Below are 23,855 nucleotides of genomic sequence, written 5' to 3'. Positions count from 1 at the left end.
TATTCACAGCAGTTACAGCTCTGTCTCCCCTATGACAACAGATCAGAAAGACATTTAGCGTCCACTACCAATGTTCCAGTACCCTACGCAGCTCTAGTTAGAAGCGTAAATTACATACTAATTTTTGTAGACGTTTTTGATCTCCCTCTAATAGAAATTAATCCAGTTCTTGTCTATCACTCATCTATTTAGACAAAGCAGCTCGTAAAGAGCAGTTTGTAGTATACACAATGTTCAGAAGTGATGTTACCGCACAGTTCAGCAGGAGCCAAGAAAGCCTGAGATATCACAACAAAACTTCCTATAGAAAACAAGATCAAGTGTGCTTACCCATTGCTGTGCTATGCTCTACACTACTCCGTTCTCCTCTCTCCCTCCCTCTAAAATAAGGGGGAACAACCCACAAACAGTTTCAACATTAAATACACTTATTAAATAAAAAGTTAGTTGCAAACCAGAACATGAACTTCTTGAAAACAAAAGCAAAAACGAAAGCATACTGGTGCTTACAAAACGTTGCTGAAGTTTTGATGATATCGTTCCATCAAAACTCTCCTTTTTCATAAGTATCCTGATGGGGGATGAAAAAAAGTAATTTAAAGTTCTCATCCAGTTCTACTGGGTAAAATCCTGGATAAAGTTTGGCATTTAAAAAAAAAAAAAAAAAGAAAAAAAAGGCACACAAGCCCCATGACAGTCCCAGATTCTCTAAGTGATTTACAAGTTTTCAGGGTGCATGGGTACCTTGTTTGCCCTTTTGGTCACTTGTGCAGATCTCCAGTTCCCAACACAACAGCTGCAGTTTAATTGCAATAGCAATAGAATTTGCTACAGCAAAGTTTTTTTACCCATATCTTGGGAGGGCTTTGATGCTGCACAGACCTCGGAACTGCCATGCTGAGTTGTTCTTGAAACCTGAGCTAGATTATGTTTGCACTTATATTTGTTGGCAGCACCAACAGACTTCAGGATCTCATTAGCCACTGCATTTTAGCAACATAAAGAGAACTGCATTCTCCCACCAAACAAAACAAACCAACCAACCCCCACAACACTGCTATAACTTATCATTCTTTAACACCCTTAGACTTCACAGACACTCAGAAAAGCAACCATTTTATCTTTTGAGAGATCAGTTCAGAGAGCTTAGTTTGACTGTCTGCTCAAGCAAGAGAGCTTTTTGAAATCCACAATTGCATATTCTAATAGGAAAAATTGCCAGAATGATGAACATTAAATAAGGAGCGGGACTGAAGTAGCATTAACGTAACTCCCCTCATAAATGTGGATCACAGATTATGAGGAGGTTGATCACATCGGGGAATTGAAAGATCTTTAAACAAGATAATGTTAGTAGCATTCAGCAACAAGAAAAGAAATGTGTAAAAACATGGAAACATTAATAGAATACAAGGTAAAAACCTGATACTGACAAAAATAGGCTCAGAATAATGATGAGCAGCTATGTTATATTTCTCTGAACATAAAGCTATTAGTAACATTATTAACTGAATTAGAACACCCCTTTCAGACGTGATGTGACACTGCATTAATTCTTATAAACATATATAGCCCAAGGCAATGTCTTGAACCCACCCTAGACAAAAGGAGAGGAGCATTAACAGCCAAATGGAGTGGATGTCTCATTGGACACAAGGGAGCTGGTAGATTTGCTGTCCTTCTTTTGTACTGGACCACAATAAAACAGCTAGAACATCTCAAAACATTAGACAAGCACACACTGCCAGTACGCACTAAGACTTACTATAACATAGCTACCGTGAAACACCCTGTTTTCATGGAGCAGACTTGCGAACAGTCAAACATCACTATTCTCAGGCTGTAATTCAATTAAAGCTTTCAGTAACACACATATTACAAAAAAAACCTCTACATGTATGGTGATATCAATATTAGTCAATGGGAACTTTGTACCATCACTTTTACAGCTAGGATTATGCAATAAATCTATCAATCTCCAAGTACTATTGGGTTTACTTGACCTCAATGTCATTATTTGACTTAAAGACTATACCTGATTATGTAGAAAAAATAAAGAATGATCAAAAGGAGTGAAACTGCAGGAAAGTACCTCATATTTCTCAGGTTTAGCATGGCACATATTCCAAAAGAATAAGAGGATGAACAAATTCACTTTGCTTTAATAGCCTGTAACTCAGTGACTTACTACATTGCTTGTACCAGTTCCCTGCACCACCACCATATAGCATGAACACACCACGCTTTTTACCAGTGGCCAAAGAGCAGGTGTCACTGTTATCACATATGTTTTTTAAATAATCACTTACATAGAAGTGTATCTAGCCTACACCAACATGATGAAACTACTTTGATTTTCATGGAGCTATGTTTAATATAGAGGAACAACCCAAATTTGGAAGTGATTTTTAAATGTTACCTGTTAGACTATACAGACATCCTTTCAAAACAAGTAAATATTAAACAAGTAAAACTTTAAAATCAGGTAAATATAAAAAATATATATATATCGAAGAGCTTCCCATTACTCAGCTATTCACAACACAGTGAATTCTGAGTTATATAATGGCTTAACACTTTTTTAGTCATTTTCACCACATATCTATTGAGTTTAGCAAGAATTATGTACCATAGTTCCTACTGTAAAATTAGAAAAATATAAGTTTATCTCTCTGCAATATATATGAAAATGAGTCAATGAGGCATAAAGGCGACTGCCTATTTTCTGCTCTACTACAAAAGCCCTTAGAAATTAGCAGGCTCCAGAAATGACCTCACTATTCTGAATCTCTCATGTACTGCCCTTATAGTTTCATTCATCCCTTCGGGATTTAAGTTAAGAATCTGCTCATCACTGATAATGCTTTTTATGCATTACAAGCATGAGACTGTGCAAGACAAAAAACCGACAAACATGAAAGAGCCTATTTCCCTTCAGCCTGTATTTCCTCATCATTTAAAGCTGGCAACGCTATTTACTCATTCCGTGCTGTTATGAAAAAAAAGGTTTGCTCCTCCACCAACTTCCAGCCTCTCATTTAAAAATCAGTGAGATATCAAAAGAAATTAGTACATTTTCCTGAAGGTGTGCATAGTTATTCATAGTATGGATCAAAGCTGAAACATATTTCTACGAACAGTTATTATTTTTGGAGCATACACACTGGGAATTTCTAATTGCCCATAGGAGATGGCAGCAGATACAATTTGTATTGTTTCACAAATTTAACTTTTTTTGAGTTTTTTTTTTTCCTTCAGGTAAATGATTATACAACAGTAGTCCACCAGCAGCCCCCCTCCCTGTTTCTCAACTGTAAACCCATACATTGCAAACTGATGATAACCAAAGATATTGATCAGCCTGCAGCACAAATAAGTATTTGAAGCATCTAAATGCAGGCCAGTACTTCCCTAATACATATCACCAATAGACTACTATTCATCAGCTCCACTCCCATTAGGTGAGGCCACAGAAGAGAAGACACTGATGAGCAGAGGAAAGTTTAAGTGTTAAAGGGATCAAACTCCATTCAAGATGCCCTTGCAGTACTAAATCACACATACTTGAACGCATCAGTGGTCAGTTAAAAATATGAGAGTATGTCTCAGGTTACCTGAGATATGAGAGTTGTAGATAGACCACCTTCCTGTTTTCATTTATAAATAAAAGCCAGATGCAATATTCATAATAAAAATACTTTCATATACACCCCTTCTACACAGAATCAAAACCAGCCTGAGAAGAGAATGCAGAATAGTCATTAAGGCAAAATATCTATGCAGAAAAAAGAAGCTGCGTTCAGTGGCCCAATTAACTTCTTCAAACAAGGCAGCTGATTGGAACTTCAGAAAGTAATGCCAAGTGGCTAACATGAAGATCAAAGCATTTTACCGTCTGCCTTGAGAAGATTACAGAGTAAAAGTGATACAAAGACTGATGAAAGATGAATCAATTTTCTTTTGGAACTGAGCAGTTTGGACATTAAAGTATTCCAGCAATTTTACATTAGGAGTCCATGTCAGAACTGGCAGTCTTAGTTCTAATATTTAAGGTCCTTCCTGTACTTAGTTCAGAAAAATACTTCTAAGTGAATGTATGTTAATATTACATAGCCAAAAGAAAGTTGTAGTGGAACTAGTTAATTGCTCTTTGCACTGTTATATGACCATCTCTGAACTTGCAAACTTGTACCAAACTCTTTTGTATTTTTCAGTACAAAATAAGTAGCTTATCGCTGCCTATTGGTTGAGATTTGCACCCCTTTGCCTGAGAAATGAAGGGTAACATACTAGAATAGAATCAGGTCTGCCACGTCTGTAAAAAGTCTTATTATGACCTCAAAAAACTGGATAGTTAAATTGTACTTGCAGAAACACTGCATATGCTGGTACTTGCACACGTTTATAACATCAACATAAAAGCTGCAAGAAGAAAGTGGACAAGGCTCTGAGTAACAGCTGGGCAACACAGGCTTTGCAGAAAGATGGCCAGCTAAGCAGGGAAAGCAAGAGGTTCCTGCAGTTTCACATCAAGCATTAAAAGACCAATGAAAGATACCTGGAGAACGTGAAATTGCTCATGACCTTCCAAAATGAGCAACTCATCACCTGTTCTCTCATCTTTGTCAGATTCAAGATACACACATCCTCATATAAACTTCATTTATAAGTGTTAATAGAATTCTTGACCTCCTTTTTCCAAAGTTCAACTGTAAATATTTGCATGCTCCACAGTAAGCACTGCAATGAAATGAAACCTTACGTAGGAGGTAACAATATTCTCGCTCCATAAAACATGATTTGGAAACTATGTTAAAGGAGCTTCTGCAAACGTTTGCAGGCTGCCTCTTCTAACCAACTAAAGACAGTACAATTCACACATAATTGCCTAGTTCATTACATCAGATCTTGTAAATATTTTATTACACTGCTTTACAGAAAACGCTCTTTGAATCATTCTACACCTACTCAGCTATTATGTTCTAAAGAGGTGAGTGCCATCATCCACAGCCAAGAACATCATATCAGAAGCAATACAGCAAAAGCGCAAGAAACCACAGAGAATTTATACTGTATACTGGATACTTTCTCTGGATGGCAGACTAAGGATTTAAGTATGTCTTGTTCAAACTCTGGTTTTCAGAGGTTCATTCTTTTAGCAGAACTCCTGCTACACGGGAGGTGTAAAAAATGGGCACCAGAAATAGCATGGAAAAAGCTGTAATAGAAGTCAGCTACATAAGCCATACATTTTAAACTGAAAAAACATAATGCTATATTGGGATTTGCCTAACTATTCCAGCACTCCTATTCCACAGAATAAATAACTCTTTGCTTACTTGATCCTGAGGTCTCCTATGGAAAGCAGACAACAAATTAGGCATTGCCCAGAAATCCTTAACATCTTTGCATTTGGTTCAAGAGTACTTCACTACAGTATCACACAGTCAGAACTTACACAAAACTATACCTCCACACTTCACTCACAACCCTCCTTCATTAGCCTGGCTTCTCCCCCCCCACCCCCTTCCAGCTAGTTAAAAAGCTATTAAAAACTTCTGAATTTATGGCTAAAAACAATGAAGGTGTTCTCTTTCTACGTACACTGAATGATCCAGTATACTGGAAAAAGACAGGTATCAGGTTTGATTAAGAACAGTTGACTGTAAAGCTGTTTTGTCAAATTGTGATGGAAGCTAAAGACAAGATTTCATGTTTCATTTGCATTACTAACAATTTTTTTTTACTGCCTACACATACAATAATACTGTAATTTGTATACAAATATTTTACGCATAGTATCAGTCTTTAAAAATCAGTATTTGTGGAAAAAATATTAAAGCTAATAAATAGTTGTGATAGTTTAAATGAGGACTGAGCTATGAAACTGAAATCAATGATTCAAGCATCCATAGTAGTAATAAGCGCAATTTTTCAGTTAAAAAATACAATGCCAACCTGTAAATTGGTCTTCAGTCCAATTGCTTTTAGAATCATAGAATAGTTAGGGTTGGAAAGGACCTTAAGATCATCTAGTTCCAACCCCCCTGCCATGGGCAGGGACACCTCCCACTACCCCATGTCACCCAATACTCCATCCAACCTGGCCATGAACACCACCAGGGATGGAGCATTCACACCTTCCATGAGCAACCCATTTCAGTGCCTCACCACCCTCACAGTAAAGAGCTTCTTCCTTATATCTAACCTAAACTTCCCCTTTTTAAGTTTGAACTTACCGCCTGTCCTATCACTACAGTCCCTGAAATTTTGCATACATTAATTTCTGTTGCATAACCTCAACATTCTGCACGTGATATTACAACAGCTACGTGGTAACTGTTACAGTCGTGATACCAAGAGCTAGACAAGAACAGAAAACCAAAATCAAAAACAAAACCACCAAAAAAAAAAAAAAACAAAAAAAAACAAAAAAACCAAAAAAAAAAAACAACCACAAAACCAAAAAAACACCACAAATCAAAAAAAAACATCAAAGCCTGGAAAGTTTAAGTTGAAAAAAAAAAAAAATATATATATACATATATATATAAAAACTGCATTATGGAAGTCAATTGCCAAATGTATGATTTAATCTTTGCTGCCTAAGGAAGATGTCTGAACTGGGAATTTTAACTGTCAGAGGTTTTGATGCTGACATACCTCAACTGTGTAATTACAAAGTGTGAACATTTAGAGACTACCCACTTATTTAATCAGGCACTAAACTGTCTTCCTTCTTTAGGAGAAAGAACAAAAACCTCCTTTATCTTCTACAATCCTTTGTAACAAGCCATTTACATCCATATATATATTCCTAACAGACTTCAGTGTACTTTCATGTCTATTTTAACTAAAAGAAGAATTATTTTAAACAAGGATAGCATAGGTGCATCTACGAACATCAGAAACACCTATGGCAAAACCAGCTGAAGTCTAGATGAGGGTACATATAGCTTGGACATCAACTTCAGCAGTGTAAGTCAAGTTTCAACCTAACTTGAAGAAAATTTTAAACAAAAAGCCTATCTTTTTCACTTATGTTGTATTGACAACTCCAAACAAAACAATATCTCTTTTAGGTGATGTTAGCTGTTGGAGGGTTTGTTTTGGTTTCTTTTTTATTAACGCAACACAAAGTCAGATTACTGCTCTCACCTGCACCCTTGTGTCTAATCTCTCACCTAAGTAGTTAACTGTTCTCTACTTACCAGAGGAAACCATCTCAAAGTCACTCTGAACTGACAAGCAGCAGGGGAGTGCTAGACCACATCATGCATTTCATAAAGGCAGTATCTCAGATTTCAACCTGTAACAATATTGACATGTAACCCACATACAGCAACTTGGTCCAAAAACATGTCTAGGATCAAGTTAAACGGTACCCATTGTCAAGAACTGTGCACATTAGTATCAAGTTAACTGTTCCCTCCTTATGACATCCAGAGACAGACATGCCTCCTACGGGATGTGGTCAATAGTGCAGATACTACATTAGATTATTATTAAATATCTCCATCATAAACAAGAAGTAACATTAACAGGTCCTTGTTAGCACTGAATCACATCTCTTTATTGCAGTGTTTCTCTTTATTGCAGTGTTTCTCCTTATTGCAATATTGTTTTAATTAGCAATACAAGACAGGTCTGTGAGATCTAATGAAGCATGGGGCACACATAAAATTGGTTCTTAAGGCATCCATTTCCATCTATTTAATAATTGTGATGATATACTGAACACTACAGAGGATATTAGACATTTATTAGGATATTCTCTTTGCTCTTTAGGAGGGATTATTTTTTTTTCATTTTACTTAAAGTATATGCTGTGAAGATAGCAAATTTTAAATACCCATAAAAACAGGGAATCTGTGCTTGCGTGTCATAAGCTTACACTGTTCTCAAAACTCTAAATAAAACCCTTGCTTTTCATTCATGCTCTGTCCTTGCTTGATGGGTGTTGCTCCCCCAACCCAGCTAGCAAGCTGTTTTTCTACTCGTCAAAATTCACTTTGTAAAACCAATTTTCACAAAATGCAACTGTTAGTATAGCACTGTATCAGACACATTTAAGGATTCTCATTCATTTACAAGCCCTTACATTAAATTGAAAGAATAGTTTATAATGAACATTTATAAAAATATCTTCTTGATCGTTTTTTCTGCTTCAGCTCTCAAATTATGCATATTTTTATGGTAGACTATTCATAGTAGAGTAAATCTTGAATCACATAGTAGAGCAAATCTTGTATTATGAGAGCTTTTCTGGATTTAGGTTGTCAGTTAAGCAAAAGAATTTTCAAAATCACACTCTAATGATGCAGAAAAAGGAACATGACCAAATAACTTGGTTGAGCCCCATTTTTTTCCTCTACAAATATGGTAATTTGTTCTGCTGTGGATTAAAAGCATACCTGAGAACCTTTCACATCTGAACAAGATACCTTCAGAAGAAACATGAAAGGACACAAACTTCTTATAGAGCAACATAAACACATTTTCTTTTCTCTCTAAAACAAAAAATCATTGTAACCTCACTGACTTTGTACAAAGGATAGCTTTGTTCAACTTTCAGTTCTCATGAAGACAGGATTTTATCTCTGTTATACAGCTATTTGTTCAGAAACAGCCATTTTTTAACTCATAAAAAGCAGCTGAAAAATAAAATGTGTCTCTGTTTCCCACAATTACTCCATTTCCAGTACTTTACCTGAGGATTATACACATTAGCTCAAAAAAATGGCTCTTAAGTTGCAAATTTGATCCAAGCCTTTCCATTTACTCCTTTTCCCCAATTTCCAGGTACTAGTTGACAAAACTGTATCCTGGATCCACATAAAAGAGAATTTCCTCTTTATGTGAATTACATAAAGTTACATTTTAAATGTGTTACAGAGCTAGGCTGAATCAGGAAGCAAACAGCTTTACCCATAGCCACAGAAGGTGGTGCATATGCTTCTGATCACATAAGGCAACAGAGGTCATGCATCTTTACATCGACAGATCATATCTAAACTGAAGCACATTGTGACTAGGCAGAAGCTAGAGGGAGAGTCTCAGAGCCGGAATGCTGTTGTCTACGAAAATTAGAGCAGCTGCATGGCTTTCACGAGTAACACATATAGATTCAGGCTCTGCAAAGTAAACTTCTTTACCACTTTAGTTACTGTGAAGAGGGATACTATGGTAATATTTGAACATATATGAAGAAATCAACATAGAGATTAAAATATTTTCCTAGCAGTTTACTAGGTCTTACACATACCCACACCCACTAGCTTCTATATTTTACAGGTATCAGTATTTACCCAGCATCATAAGAATAATTCAGTGTTAGTGATTTCATGAGCTGCATTTAGCTGATGTGACACAACCTATAATAAACCCTCTACACCGTCACCCAGCAGGATATTTTCCTAACCTGCTAAGCACAGTAACTCTGCTGCTGCTGCACAGAATAACTTTGGTCAGGTTTGACATATTAACAAGTTGTCTGCTTGGCATATAATGCTCAAGCAACAGGACTAGTAAGAAGGCAGAACACAAGCATCGATCTTCATGACACATAGAGCATCAGTAACAAAGCCAGAGGTCGGTGCTTCCTCTACTCAGACACAGCACAGATACCTATGGTAAGTTTTCTCCATATTGCTACTGACAGGGACCATATTTTGTTTCTGGGACCATCCACAGGTTCTACAAGGCTATCAATTATATGACTTGCACCAAATATTTGCTTTTTCCTGCCATCATCTCCCTTGCACCATAACCCCCTCCAGGCACAGAACCATATCCACAATGACGAGATTACATACGAAAAACCAACGTCTACTGCCTTTAGCACAACAATTCATCCAGCCCCCACTTCAGCATAAAAAAAAAACATCTGCAAGGAAAGCAAGTTGAAATACAAATGAAGTCAATGCGGGTCACTGCATGAACATGGCTATAACAAGAAAACGAACGACAATACCAAAACACAAAACAGCCCTTACTTGCAGTGGGATCCACAGGCTGCTCTTCTTTCAAGCTCAAACTGCAATGTAAGCCTTTGACAGGGTTGCTACAGCAGCTCTAACACCATCAGTAATCTTCACCTTTAAATAGGCAAGTTCATCTCTCCAAGAGAGAAAGATGCCTCCAAATCCACAAGTCATGTTGCCTACCCTGAACCCTTCCCTAAGTCAGGGCTCCAAATCACCAACACCCTTAGTCATCATAGTTTTAGTTTCCCCTTCAGAAAAGCCAAAAGCCCTCATAGTCTGCCCACAGTAGGCTTCCTGTAGGGGCAGGTCAACACCAGCACTCCCATTCTGCCATGCTCCCAGGTGTTTTCAATATCTCTCCACACAGCCCTTGTACGGCTGCTTCCAACCAAAGCTGAGATTGGTCAGCAGCTTGGCCGTAAGTCAAAGAGTTAATATAGGTCATCAACTTCACCTGGGCTATACTGGCAATATGTACAGCAAGTTTCCCTCTGCAAGTGTTCAAATATTTGAACACACCATAGCACAACTGGGTGGCATGGTCAGTGATCTACTGAGATTAAAGCAGGCTACCACATGTGGAGGAGAACATGCTTTCATCATGAAGGCAAGGATTTTAATTTTGGCTAGGTGACTTACTCTTCAAGATTACACATTGCAGCTATAGTGGAAACAGGAAGGAAACATAACATATCTGCATAATAATATTAATTATATTAGCTGAGACACATCAAAGCTTTCTTTCATAGAGACTTAGTATATCCTTACACCCCTCAGGAGGCAGAAAAGGCTGCCTCTGTGAGAAGGTACTAGATACACTCAGCCTTCTTTGACCAACAAATAGCATGGGTTGATACCAAAACCTTCATCTTACTAGGCATCATGGAGAAGAAACTAAGGATCAAAACTTTGATGAAAACACAAACAATCCAGGAGACTTCTCAAATTCTGGATGCAGAAACAACTCCCTGAAGAAAAGACCTGTTCAGAGCAAAAGGATAGGGAACAAGAGCCAGCAAGAACATATCTGCTTACTTAGTGATTAACCATACCTGTGAGTAATACAGGCACTCTGCTATGGTTGGACACTTCAGGGCAGGTTATTCTTAAACAACAACATCCTCATTGTGGCTGGGGAAAACAGATCAGTTCTTACCATTTACCACCTACTGCACTTCTAATTAGAAGTAACTGCAGCAGCTGCATGAGATTCATTTGTAGCAAGTAAAGTCAATACACAAAAATAATGCAATACACAATAAAATAAATAATACATTCAGACCCAACTGTGAATAACTTACTATACAATTTTACAAATACCTAGAGAATTTTTATCAAAACAATTCAAATATAAGCTTATATTTTAAAACATGAGTCCAATACACCCATGAAGTTGGGGATAAATTTTGAAGGGAATGCATGTACCATAGGCACCATTTCTTTTGATTATTAATTAATTAACAAAATTAACTATTCCTTGCCCCTATATTCACACCAATAAATTTAAATTATATACTTAAGATACTTATTTCTGCTCATCAGCAGAAATAAGAAATAAGTGGAATTAAGAGATTTTAATGCAAATAAGACAACATGAAATTAAAAGTGTGTTGTGCTACTTTTATAAATACAGTGTTGGTTTTTTTAAATCATATACAAGTATTTGTCCAAAGACAACTGCTTAAAATGTAAATCTCACATTTTCCAACATGACAGAGATTGTCATCCATAAGTTCACTACAAAACCTGCCTTTTCTCTAAGCAGATTTTATTATTGGCTAGACACAGCCATGACATCTGCTCTGTTACAGATGAATTTTTAAAAAACACTCCTATAGAGCACTCTAGAAATTAGTATAAAAAAGGCCAGCCTAACAGTAACTTCTTCCATGAGAAACAGACATTGCATGCAACTGCATACAGATTTGTATCATTTACTTGCACTTGCATCAATTATTAAGCAAAATTTTCACAGACAGTTTATCTGTCAAAGCAGAAAATCCTCCACTGAAACACATGAAGCCAGCTGTATATTGAAGCAGAGATTTCCTTGCTGCACACAGAAGCTTGTCATCTAAATACGGGCTTTGGCATAAACAATCTTTATGATCTGAGACATGGGAGAGAGACCAGAGCAAAATGTGGATTATTCTGTAATACAAAACAATTTCTATTTCATTTCAGTTTTCAGAGTCCCAATCTCAAGCCCCACCAGAGAGATGTGGAGCAGATGTCTCCATCATGCTCAGGTTATTAAAAGGTACAGCACAGAATCCTTTGGTGGAGGCTTCCTCAAGACTCATAAGTCTCTAAAAATCAGTTGCAGCTTTCAAAGTAAAATGGCCTGTTTTCCATATTTTCAGAATACCACAGCTGCAAATGCGCAATAATGTTTTACTGGGTATGTGCATGAAAGGAAAAATGATAAAACTATTCCTAAGCCTTCACATTACTGCTCTGACCTGCCTGATCTCAAAAAACATACTATCTTCAAGTATGTTTAGAATGACATTTTTTCTCACTGCGGATCATGTATTTTAAGAGCATGATATCTGGAGAATTCAATGCTATTACATCCTTCAATCCTTTTAAAGTATTATGAATTCATGTTTAAAGTTCCAGTAAAGGACATTTTTGCACAGTCTGCAGAAGAACTTGTTTCCTGCTTCCCAGTTCAAATCACCAGATTGTACCACCCACCACAGGACAGAGGAAGTTGTGCAAGGAAAACCAGAATAAAAGAATAAAAAAAAATAAAGATATGAGGACTTTAACATACTGTCCTAGCAATGAGTCTGTTGCTAGGCTCTGTAAACTTGGGAGTTTCTTACAGGTAATTCTTCCACTGAGATCACTGGAGTAAGGGATTTTTAGTCTTCTACTCTTTGCCTTGATGATTATTAAGATCCAATAATTAATGACTATCTGCATACTGCCCATCAAAAAAGTTACATGGATCAAAGATAAGCAAACTTTTAATACACTAAAACTGTACAACTCAGTTGGGAGAAGGAAGTAAAGTAAGAAGGAGCATTGATATTAGTATGTAAGCAAACTATCATCATCATTTGGGATTTATTTATATACTAAAATTTACTTGAGTAGTATCAGAATTCCAGAAAAATCATACTTTAGAAATAAACTAATATCTTGCTGTAGCCAGAATCCAATCTTCAAAAGTTTATAAATTTTTCAAATTTATGTTCCTATTTTCATATTTTAAATATACACATGAGCACTGCAAGAATTTTTTCATCCTAGGTATTCTAATATTTGACCGTTTTTTAATATGAGTTGACTAATTTTGACACAGAAGCTTTAAACTGGGCTGATTTCATTCAAAGTTGGCAAACCCTTGTTTATCATGTCTGCAACAGTTACTGCTGCAAATAGTACAACTCAACATTACTAACAGACTGGTTACAAAATCTGTAGGACAATTAGTCTTTATATATTTTAAAGCCATTAAGCATTTCTAGAACCATTTATAAACGAAATAGTTCTTTCTTCTATACTGTACTTCCCATATTAGCTCAGTAAATTAATGCTTTCAGGGCAATTTAAAATGTAAATCAATCTGGAAGCACAAAGTCCTGCTGAAAATTCAGTATATATTAAATGCATGTTTTGTTCTCCAAGGAATTAGATTCTGAAATTGCTGTTTCGAAAAAGTTCAGGCAACATTTTTTTGTTAATTCAGACTTCTTTTCCAGCATTTGGTACTTACATGGACCTCCTGATGAAAAATAAGGAAATATTAGGTGAGCACTGGAATGGCTAGTGTTATATCTCAGTGCTATAATGCTAGGGGTTTGCACAATTCTGCATAATTTTTCTATCATATGAGAACACAGAAAGCCCATTCATGACAAATGTTCAATAAAACAGTAGATGTAAAGTACAAGATTTGCTTCAAATACAAAATTTACCTAAAATCTGGAAACACTGAGATGTACTACACATATAATTACAATCTCTGGAATCAGAACTACAACCTGGAAATAAAAACTCATGAAATCTTTTAATAATAGTTTAGAAGAATGAGCTGGAGCAAAGAGAAGGTAAGTATGGATGCACTGATGTTTAGGATGCACTAGACATAGGGACTCAGCAGTCGTAATAGGCAAGTCAAGGTTTTCAAACCTTTTCTGATTCAAGACCCCACTCTGCTCCCCAGTTGAAAGGAGGAAGAAATAAGGACCTACACTGCTGCAACATCCATATGAAATACACTGTTGATAGTTGTGTACATAGCTATGCACTTGTACAGCTAGTAAAGACACCATTCTAACAGGAGAGGAAAAGAGAGCATCAGCATGCCCATAACAACGTTTAAAATCACATAATTTTCTTCTGCCGAAAGTCAGTGAGTTCACATGCAAAGTTATCTGTAATGAACATGTTAATCTGAAGTTCTTGGATTCAACTCTCAAAAACAAGCAAATATTTTGTTTAAGTAATTTAGGTTACCTTAACAGGGCAAGATACAGAATGTTTCATCATGTAGAAGGCTTGCCAAGAAAATACAGGTAAGCAGAGACATATGAAGGTGCTTTGCTTTAAAGGTAACATTTGGCAACAAGAGCTGCACTTACTAATCAAAGAACATCAAAGACAACGCATACACTCCAAAAGAGTTTAAATGTAAATTACTCTTTCAAAAAGACACTGCTTCATGCAATGTAATTAGATGCCTAACAATTATAGCATTAGAAGCATAACAGTAAAATACAAAACATAAGTAGAAATAGGAACACATAGGACACAACAGGAAATTGTATTTTACTCTTTTCCAAAACATTCCCTTCCCTGTTTTATGTTAATCAGTTGACGGGCAGATAGAAAAATGGCAAGCCAGGGCTATAAGACTGAGATTTTCTTCTTAATTTTTTCTTTTTGATTCTGTGCTGTCATCTTCCCAATAACAACAATCCTTGAGGTTGTTCTCTTCCAGCCCTTGCTCTTCCTCAGGTACATATTCCTCTTCTCGAACTAGATCTGCCTCTTTTTCTAGCCCAAAAATCCTTCCTCAAATTAAACAATGGTGTCTTATGTGTGACATGCTCTTTGCCAGAGATTTTACAGTTTTAAATAAACCACAGAGGGAATCCTGGTGGAATGCTCCTCTAGCAGGTATAAGGGAGAATGGGCTAAACCAAATGCAAATAAAGTAAGACAGAGCTTTAGGAGCCTATGCTGCAACATTTCTTCCATTCATAAGCCAAACGTAAGGCGACTTTGATTAATGATTTTTTTTTCCTGCATATATCATATCAAACTTCCTTTCCATTAAGGATAACTTCTGAAGTTTGTGGTCTGACAATACAGTAAATCTGGCTTTAAAGCTGACAGTGCTGGATCAAAATCAATACAGTCATACAAGATAAGAGTGCTGATCTAGCATAGGCTCAGCCGGCTCATTCAAATTCATTCTGAAGCATTCACGAAGTAATTTTACACTAACCACCTTTCTGCTGAATAAGATGTCTCAGTAACACTTTTCTACAAAGAGACATTACAGAATGAATCTCACCATTAACCAGAGCAACATAAACTCCAAATATCCCTTGTTTCACAATCTGCCAGAATATTTCATTTCCTCATCACACCTAGATCAACTTTGGACAGTAGTGCACTATAAAATTACATGGCATAGTATGTACCCAGGTTAGACAAAACCCCAGATGCCTCTTGGGTAGAGAAAGCATCAGCCAGGTCTGCAGGGACCACATGTGCAAAAGAGCTGTGACTGTGGGTTAGAAGTACAGCTGGTCACCTGAGCTGGATGTCTAATTGTCTCTAATTACTGACAGTTCCCTTGTTAGGTAAATATCTGGTACCAGTAACTTCTCCATTCCCTGCCCTGGAGTAGCTGAGCTGCTGCTGTCAAATCCAAAACTTGGCATGTCTTATTTCTCTCTCTGAAGGTAGGCTGAAGAGCTGCATGTTTCCAAGTCACAGGAGGACAAATGAGCCAAATGATTCTTGTTGTTTGTAAAAGTTTGAGAAATATTAACTTAAAAGCTGTGTCTGTAAAGATAACAAGAAAAAGATTAACCTGAGAGGACTCTAGGTTAACACTGCCCTACAAGGAAAGGGGAGATAGGAAAGAGTACAAATCTGCTGTCTATGGGTTCCAGCAGGCTCCCAGCATGCTTGGCCACCAGCTGCTGCAATAGCAGGGCCTCTTAGGAAGAATGTAAAAAAATCCAGGAGGGCTTCAGAGAAATGACAAGATCCTTGCCTAAAGCTGAGCTATCTCCCCATGTACTGAGGCAGTAGGACTGAGGTGTGCATGTTCACAGTGCAGATGGAGGCTCAAAAGCTCCCATTAAAATTTTGTTGTCTTCTCTGGAGGCATTCACTGGTGTCCCCTGTGGAAAAGTGTTACCAAATATAGTCAACTGAAAACACTCACAAGCAGGTCCACAAAAATAAACAAGAAACCCAATAGCAACCTAAAAGTTATGTTAATTTGGGAAAGAATGTGAATCAACTCTTAAGTGTCAGAATATGAAATGTCACTTTGAGAGTGACAACAGTGTGGAAACAAGATTGTAAGAAGTATGAATTTTGCTTTTACACTGTTTTCTACTATCTCAGTTTATAAATACTGAGAGTCTACAGCATGGCAACCTAATTCAATTTTATCTAGTATGTTTTTTCCCATCATCTGTCTGCAAATAAATATCACAAATAATGTGTAAGCAGTTTTTACCTAAAAGTCTGTAACAGTGTTACAACACAATAGTGGCATTCAGTAAATGCAGCAAGAAGACAGAATGGGATTCACTAAGAATTAATATCCTAAATTGATGTACAATGAAAACACATTTTCCACCAAACCTATTTAATGCAGCATGTTTTCTCCAGTGCACCAAGACAGCTAGATCCTGATAAAAAGAGCCCACAAAGCCATTACGGATTTCTTGCCTACCCATATTCTGGCATGAGGAATTAAAAATCCTGACTGACTGCTTTGTCCTTTGAAGACTTACATTACAAAATTGGACAGATGTCTTAAAGATTTTTGGCCTCTGCTTCCCTAACATCCACCTTCTCCCCTGACTAGGCAGAAGACAAAGGATGCCCTCTGAAGCAGGGTAGACCTGTGGAAGGGCTGGTAGGGATTTCAAATTGGTGAAATGTAAAAGGCTCTACAAATATTCAGGCTTGACCAGTGAGAAATCCATGTGTATAATTACAGAGCTCTAGTCCCTCCTTCTAGCTCAGCTATTTGAATATCTGTTTCATATTTAGTGTCAACAAAGAGATGATTTTATCCTAGGACAGAAAGCAGACCCTTTATCAATTTACAGATAAAGATAAGAAACAAAACTTGAGATTATCATACCCTTGTAGGGTTGGGGTTAAGATCTAGCCGTAAGAGGAAATTCACACATGCATTTCAGAAATTCCTAGTTTTGGGGTTAGACCTGTCTTTAATCCCCGTATCTGATAATCTGTACCCCATAGATTATAATAAATGTATGCCAAGCACAAAACCAGCATTTTTTTATAAGTCACACAATTCTATTTCTTTCTTCACTTTACAGGAATAAAAACACTCTATGTCATAAACGCTAAAGAAGGGACAATATATTTAATAAAACAAATGGAAAGAACTTTTGAAGGTCAGGTGTAAGATCAGCCATATTTCACTGAAAACTTCAAAGAAGTTTTTTATTTATTAATTGGTTGCCTATGTTACAAAGACTGCTTGATGACTTTCAGTCTGCCAACGACAGTACTCAAGGAAGAGGGCAAAGACAAGCATTCCCTCTCGGACTTCTGCATACCATTTAGAAGCAGCAGAGCAGCACTAAAAAAAAAAAAAGCTTTCCAAACAAGAAAATCATCTATATGCTGCCTGGTAAAGAATCCAATAGGGCAGGTACCTGGGGAGCTTCTCATGAGTCCCTCTGTGTATGTCACAGTATTAGGCATGGGATTGCAGCATAGCCACTCGTGTGTCTTCTGGCAGCCTGGGGTAAGTTCTCATAGTATCAACAGGTCCCAGAACTGCTACTGAGAAAGTAGAGAGCACTTTTTGTTAGGGTAGGCAGACTAAGCCTACCTTAACCTATTCGCTACTACCACTCTCAAAATACCCATCATTTACATAGTATCTCGCCTTAAGAGTATCCGTGGACTACTCTGAAGAGAGTATCCAGAAAAGTTCGTTCACAGTACGATCTGGTTTTGTATTTAGTATGTGGAATATGATTCTGAGCCCCACTCTGCATAACATTATACATGAAAACAAAAAGTGAACATCAGGAGCTGTTGCTTGGCCCAGAAACATGCTAAATGTATTTCCTTCCAGCCTGTGCATATGGGAACATAGCAGCACTTCATTTTGTGTTTATTTTACATATTTATTACAGAAGGAAACTGAAGATATGGGAAGTTTCCCTGTCCTTTCTGCAATTTCATCTGGATGACATTCACTCGTATCTGCCACGTGAGACCAGAAGTTAATTGATCCCACTAGCTCGCTTCAGCAGGGGTAAACAGCTGATGACGGAAGAATGTAACAAATATAAAGCAACAGCAGTGATATATGATACAACCTTCTTTATGCAAAACATTGTGGATGGGGGAAAAAAGATTGCTGAAACAGCTGGCTTCAGTCTCCTCGGCTATAGTCTTAATAAAGCTTCTGTCAGAGTGGAATTTCAGACCTTTGTAATGTGTATGTCTGTGTTTAAACTGTTGTACAGGATTCTCTTTCCAGTCAATGGAAGAAACTGGCACATTCAAGGTATGACCTATTTTGGGTACCTGAAGACAAAAAACCCAACAAAACAAGTACTTGAAGCTTGTAACAATCAATAGCAACAACAAAACCCTCCAAACATTTCTAGTGACCATTTCAAGAATTCTTCCTCATCAACTTCAGATTCATTCTAGGGACAGAGTGCAAATACTCTTACAAAACTCCAGACTGAAACAGCTGGGTAAGAGATTCTAGAATAATGTATTTGAACCTCACGCATACAGAACATTTTTTAAAATTACTCCACTGGAGAATCTGATGGCTAATTCTGGAAAATACTGTAATGTGAGGTGACCCACAGTGCTAAAGCATTTGAATAATTTCATTCCTCTTCAAGAAAGCACATAAACATATGTTTAACTTTAATCACAGATCATCTTACTGCTTTCATCTGGACCTAATCATTAACCATAAACACGTGCTTAAATGCTTCACTGAAAAAGGATGAGATTACTCACACTCTTATAGTTAATTGTATGCTTAGATGTTACAGTGGCCTCTTGGCAGGCTGCACAGTGTGCTGCGACTGTTCAAAGCCAAAGCAGGCTGTAATGCCCTGCAGCAAAGATTGTGATTGTGCCCTTCTTTCCTACTCCTTAGTAAGTTATGTGGGGTATGTCATGTAAGACTGTCTTTTCATGGAGTTCTTCAGTAAGACTTAGCCAAAAAAGACTTGTAAAAAGGGACATCTAGTGAATTGATCCAATTACAATAAATTTCCTAACACTGAAAATTACTTTTTTCCCAGTAAGAACTCTGATTAAAGTTAATAGTTACCATCAAGTCCACTTGTTAGACTCTAAGATAAAGTCTAGTTATTAATTAGCCTGATCATCTATGGTGAAGGCTGCAGAATGATGGTTTTGGTATATACATAGATTATCTTCCATAAAATACCAACCTTATTCTTTTCATAGAGCATCAAGCAATGCTAGCGTAGATATAGTCTGTGTGTCAATTCTCCTTCTCCTCTTAAAATGTCATATTTATGACCACCACGACTGCAATATCTAACTGCCTTCCTAGAAATTGGAAGATGAAAGTAAAACAGGTAGGACTTCTAACAGCAAAACAAAATCCAGTTCCAGGGAACTAATTTCAGCTCAAAACACGTACCAAATATAAAATCCTTCTTCTTGGATGTCGTGGTTTAAATCCAACCACAAAACTCGTTCACTCACTGTTCCCACCCCCCCCCCCCCCTTCTTGCCCTCCCCCTGCTCCTGGAGGGACAGAGAGGAGAATCGAAAAGAATGCAACTCCCACGGGTTGAGATAAGAACAGTTCAGTAACTAAGGTATAACACAAATCACTACTGCTACCACCAATAATAATGATAAAGGAAATAACAAGGGGAGAGAATACAACACCTCAGCACCAGCCGACCAATAACTCGCCCCACTCCCCCTAGCCGAGCACCAACCAATACCTCGTCCAACCCTGCAGCGCCCTAGCCCTTCCGGGTAACTCCCCATTACATCCTGGGCATGACGTGCTGTGGTATGGAATACCTCTTTGGCTAGTTTGGGTCAGGTGTCCTGTCTCTGCTTCCTCCCTGCCTCCCTCCTCCCTGGCAGAGCATGAGGCTCAGAAAGTCCTTGGCCAGACCAAACATTTGAGCAGCAACTGAAAACATCGGCGTTATCAGTACTGTCCCCAGGCCAAAAAATCAAAACACAGCACTGCACTAGCTACTAAGAAGGAGGAAAATAACTGCTACTGCTGAACCCAGGACATTGGAATAAAGTATGTGTTACAAAATGACCAAACAAATTTCTTCTAAATCTCCCCAGATTTCAAATTCAGTCATGTCACATTTTTTAATCCAGTAAAACGCTGGAAACCAGCACAGGGATAGACTAACAAGTATATGAGCACTTTAAGAAGAAAAGAGGATCTGTAAAACAAATAGAGATCAACTCCATACCACAGCTGTTTTGTTTGTAGCCACTCACACTGCATTTAGCATATAAGCCACTTGTCGTAGCTGTTCATGTACTTACTGAAGTACTCCTAACTGGATTGCTGTACTGCAGTGCAATGCTACGTTGACTGTCAGAATTTTTTTTCACATCTGGGCAATAGCCTTTGATAAATGCTACCACTTGTTATGAAAACAAGCATCACTTGTCTCAAGGAACAGTGACTCTGGACTATGTTCATCACCTGGAAAAGACATCCACATACTGTGTGCCACTCTTCTTTCACAGTTCCTGAAAAAAATCCACTATGTGCCTCATTATACTTCTGCAACTAAAGTGTTTTTCCTTTTAGAGTATCAAAGTACAAAAAGAAAATTTTAAGTATGCACCTTAAAAAGCAGTGTATTTTGAAAGGCAATTTTACTTTTCCTAAACTGAACATGTCTGCTGACATGAGGGCTTTTGTTCCTGTAGTTAACCTCATTTCCAAAATCAATTATACTTCTCACAGAGCAGACTAACTTGAAATGGATTAGTGAGGTTAAAACAAGGTAGTAATCCACAATAGTTTTAGGTTTGCATTTGGTTATTTCTCTGCATTTAAGCAATAGACAAAATCTAACTGCCAGTTCTTACTGGTGAAATTCTATAGTCAACTGAATCGCAGCCTCGCTACCAGAGCAAAAATTTGGGTATTTGCACTGTTATGTATTTATTTTTTTCCCAGATAAACCCTGCAGAAAGGTAAGACTAAAACCAGTAAGAGATACTAGTTAAAATATTTTTAGATAAACTTTGACCCATAATACAAAACATTCAGTTAAAATGGCAGACTATAATGCAAACGAATCATGGTGAGGGAATGCAACAAAACAATACCACCTACCCCCAAGTTTTAAGCCAGTGATACAACACATTTGAGGTTCTACAGCTGAGAAAAACATCACTCCTATAGTGGGCACCATGTTGTCTGTATTTAAATTTGGTCTAAAAACACTTGAATAGGTTTACCCTAATAGTCACAATGTTACTATTTTCTTAATTTAAAGTTCCAGCAGTTGCTTTGGTACATCAGCCTTTTTGACAATCCCACCAGGGAGAACTGAAAAACAGACACACACAGAACTCACAGCTTCTTTTTGCATCTCTTACATTTAAGACTTTAAAGGAACATTAGTATCGTAAGGAGGGGAAAGCCTGAATTGCCTTTAGCTTTATCGTAGTTAGCACACTAGTTGTTTGTAAATAGACTCTCAGGAGAGAAAGTGATGTTTTATGTTCTAAAAATAAAGAAAAAACTTAATTGATGAAAGGGGAAGTATTCTCTCTTTAAATGGTTGTAGGGCACAAAAAGGATGGAGTACAACTTAAACACAGAGGCAGGCTCCTGCCAGGGGGTAACTGTGAACAAAACAATCTTACGAGTGGAGAGGAATACAGAATAATTAGTTTGATAAGAGCAGCGCACAGCAGCCCAGACAGCAGCTGCACATGGCATCGTGAGCCAATACGTAGGTTAGGACATTGCCATAATGTTGTCATCCACTGGGACACACATGTGGCTTGGAGGTGATCAAAGTAGAGAGTACTGCCAGGATCTTTAGGGCTAGCATCCAGCATATAATTCTTAAAACTATATTCCACTTTATTCTCAACCGACTTCTGTTTTCTAAACACACAAACAAGTTCCTTCCAGCAACCCACTGTTCACATGGGGTAAAAAACAAGTTTGCGGCAATAGAAAGAACATAAATCAAGCTGATGAATTCTACCCTGCTCAAAAGAAATAATAATTCCATTACGCATTTTTTTTTCTTTTCTGAATTAATGTACTTGTGAAAGGACAGCGGTGGCACAGCTTCCAAGAAATATTTCTCAGATATCAGAGCAAAGGTGAAAAGCACACTCTCCAAGATTCCTACTTGCTCCTATTTTTGCGAGAAGAAATTCTTGTTTCATAGACATGTGCAGATACCTTAATCTCCCTAAAATTCCCTAAAATTACTTTATTCTGAAGTAGCATTCTTATTTGCAAAAACTATAGGCATTGAGACTAAGTAGTAAAGAAATTAATGATTTTTCAGGAACAATCTGAAATGGTTCAGATCTACATACAAGGAGGTGAATTACTGATTGTAAATTGCTTCTACATATCTCGGTTTTTCTAAGTAAATTTACTGGCATACAACCAACCAGCATTTCATTTAAATATACAGATGCCTCTGGTTCTGTCCAAAATTATTTCTAAAAGCTACTAAAAATTTATATAAAAGATTGTGAAGGCTGGTTTATAAAACTAAAAATCCAGAAAAGATCCCAGCTCCATTTATTCACCTCTTGTAAGTGGAGAGCAGAGTCCTGGTTACCCCTGTTGAGGTTTTTTTACTTTAGGTTAATAGCAATTATAAGTAAATACAAATGTACCACAGGAACAAGGCACAACTGAATTACATGCATGAATGTTGGAAACAAGCACAACAGCTCAGCATCCCTGTGACAATTCAAATTCAACTCTACATAAGCATTAATAGAGTCCTGAATCAGCCATGAGGTGGGAAAAAGGAATCTATAGCTTTATTTTAAACATCTTATTTCTGTTCCAGACAAAAAGAATAATGCAGAAAAATGAGTTCTGTTTCACAAATCTAAAAAACTGAATAAAATTACTCAAGGAAATGAGAAATAATTTTAAAAATAGCTGTAACTGAACAGCAAGGAAAAAAAAGCAAAAACTGCCAGGGGCAGGGAACTAACTGGAAATTAATGAATGTTTGGAGAGTGGGAAGGGAGGGGAAACACCCAACATAAAACCAAACAATATTTTATAAAGGGTTCATGTTGGAAAAAGACAATACTCATACTTGTTTTCAATGTCTATGCCTTACCTTTGTACGACAGTACATACTCTACCCATCCACAGGAATACTATTCATAATGCAGAGTGCGCTCTGATTTCTGCTATATTACAGCTTGAGGTTTAGTAGGCTTATTACTTCATGTCATCTTCCGCATTTTTTGAGCAAAGTACACAAGTCCATATGGAATACTGATAGTGTTTGCTGTACACATCTGTTTTTAAGAGACAAAGAAGCTATCTATTTATAAGTCACATTACATCTGGTATCTAGCCTGGTATCACCATTCACAACGCTTGTTATTTCCAAATGC

General features: G+C 37.3%; 1 protein-coding gene across 2 annotated transcripts in view; it reads right to left on the bottom strand.

Annotated features, from left to right (window-relative positions):
• NRG3 (neuregulin 3) overlaps positions 1–23,855 on the bottom strand; it is a 419,575-nt gene that overhangs the window by 310,861 nt on the left and 84,859 nt on the right. The window contains exons 1-2 of one of the 2 annotated variants that reach the window (XM_065670779.1): positions 9,996–10,371; positions 7,212–7,309 (exon numbers count right to left, since the gene is read on the bottom strand). The exons of the other annotated variant lie outside the window; for it this stretch is intronic. Of the exons in view, the coding sequence (XP_065526851.1) occupies positions 7,212–7,224 (13 nt within the window). The 5' untranslated portion in view covers positions 7,225–7,309; positions 9,996–10,371. Of the gene's footprint in view, positions 1–7,211; positions 7,310–9,995; positions 10,372–23,855 lie in introns of those variants that run through there. 2 annotated transcript variants of the gene reach the window in all.

This window comes from Lathamus discolor, chromosome 3 (genome assembly GCF_037157495.1).
Source record: "Lathamus discolor isolate bLatDis1 chromosome 3, bLatDis1.hap1, whole genome shotgun sequence".
NCBI lineage: Eukaryota > Metazoa > Chordata > Aves > Psittaciformes > Psittacidae > Lathamus > Lathamus discolor.
The sequence above is the reverse complement of the archived record's forward strand: the minus strand, read 5'-3'. Positions and strand labels throughout refer to the sequence as shown.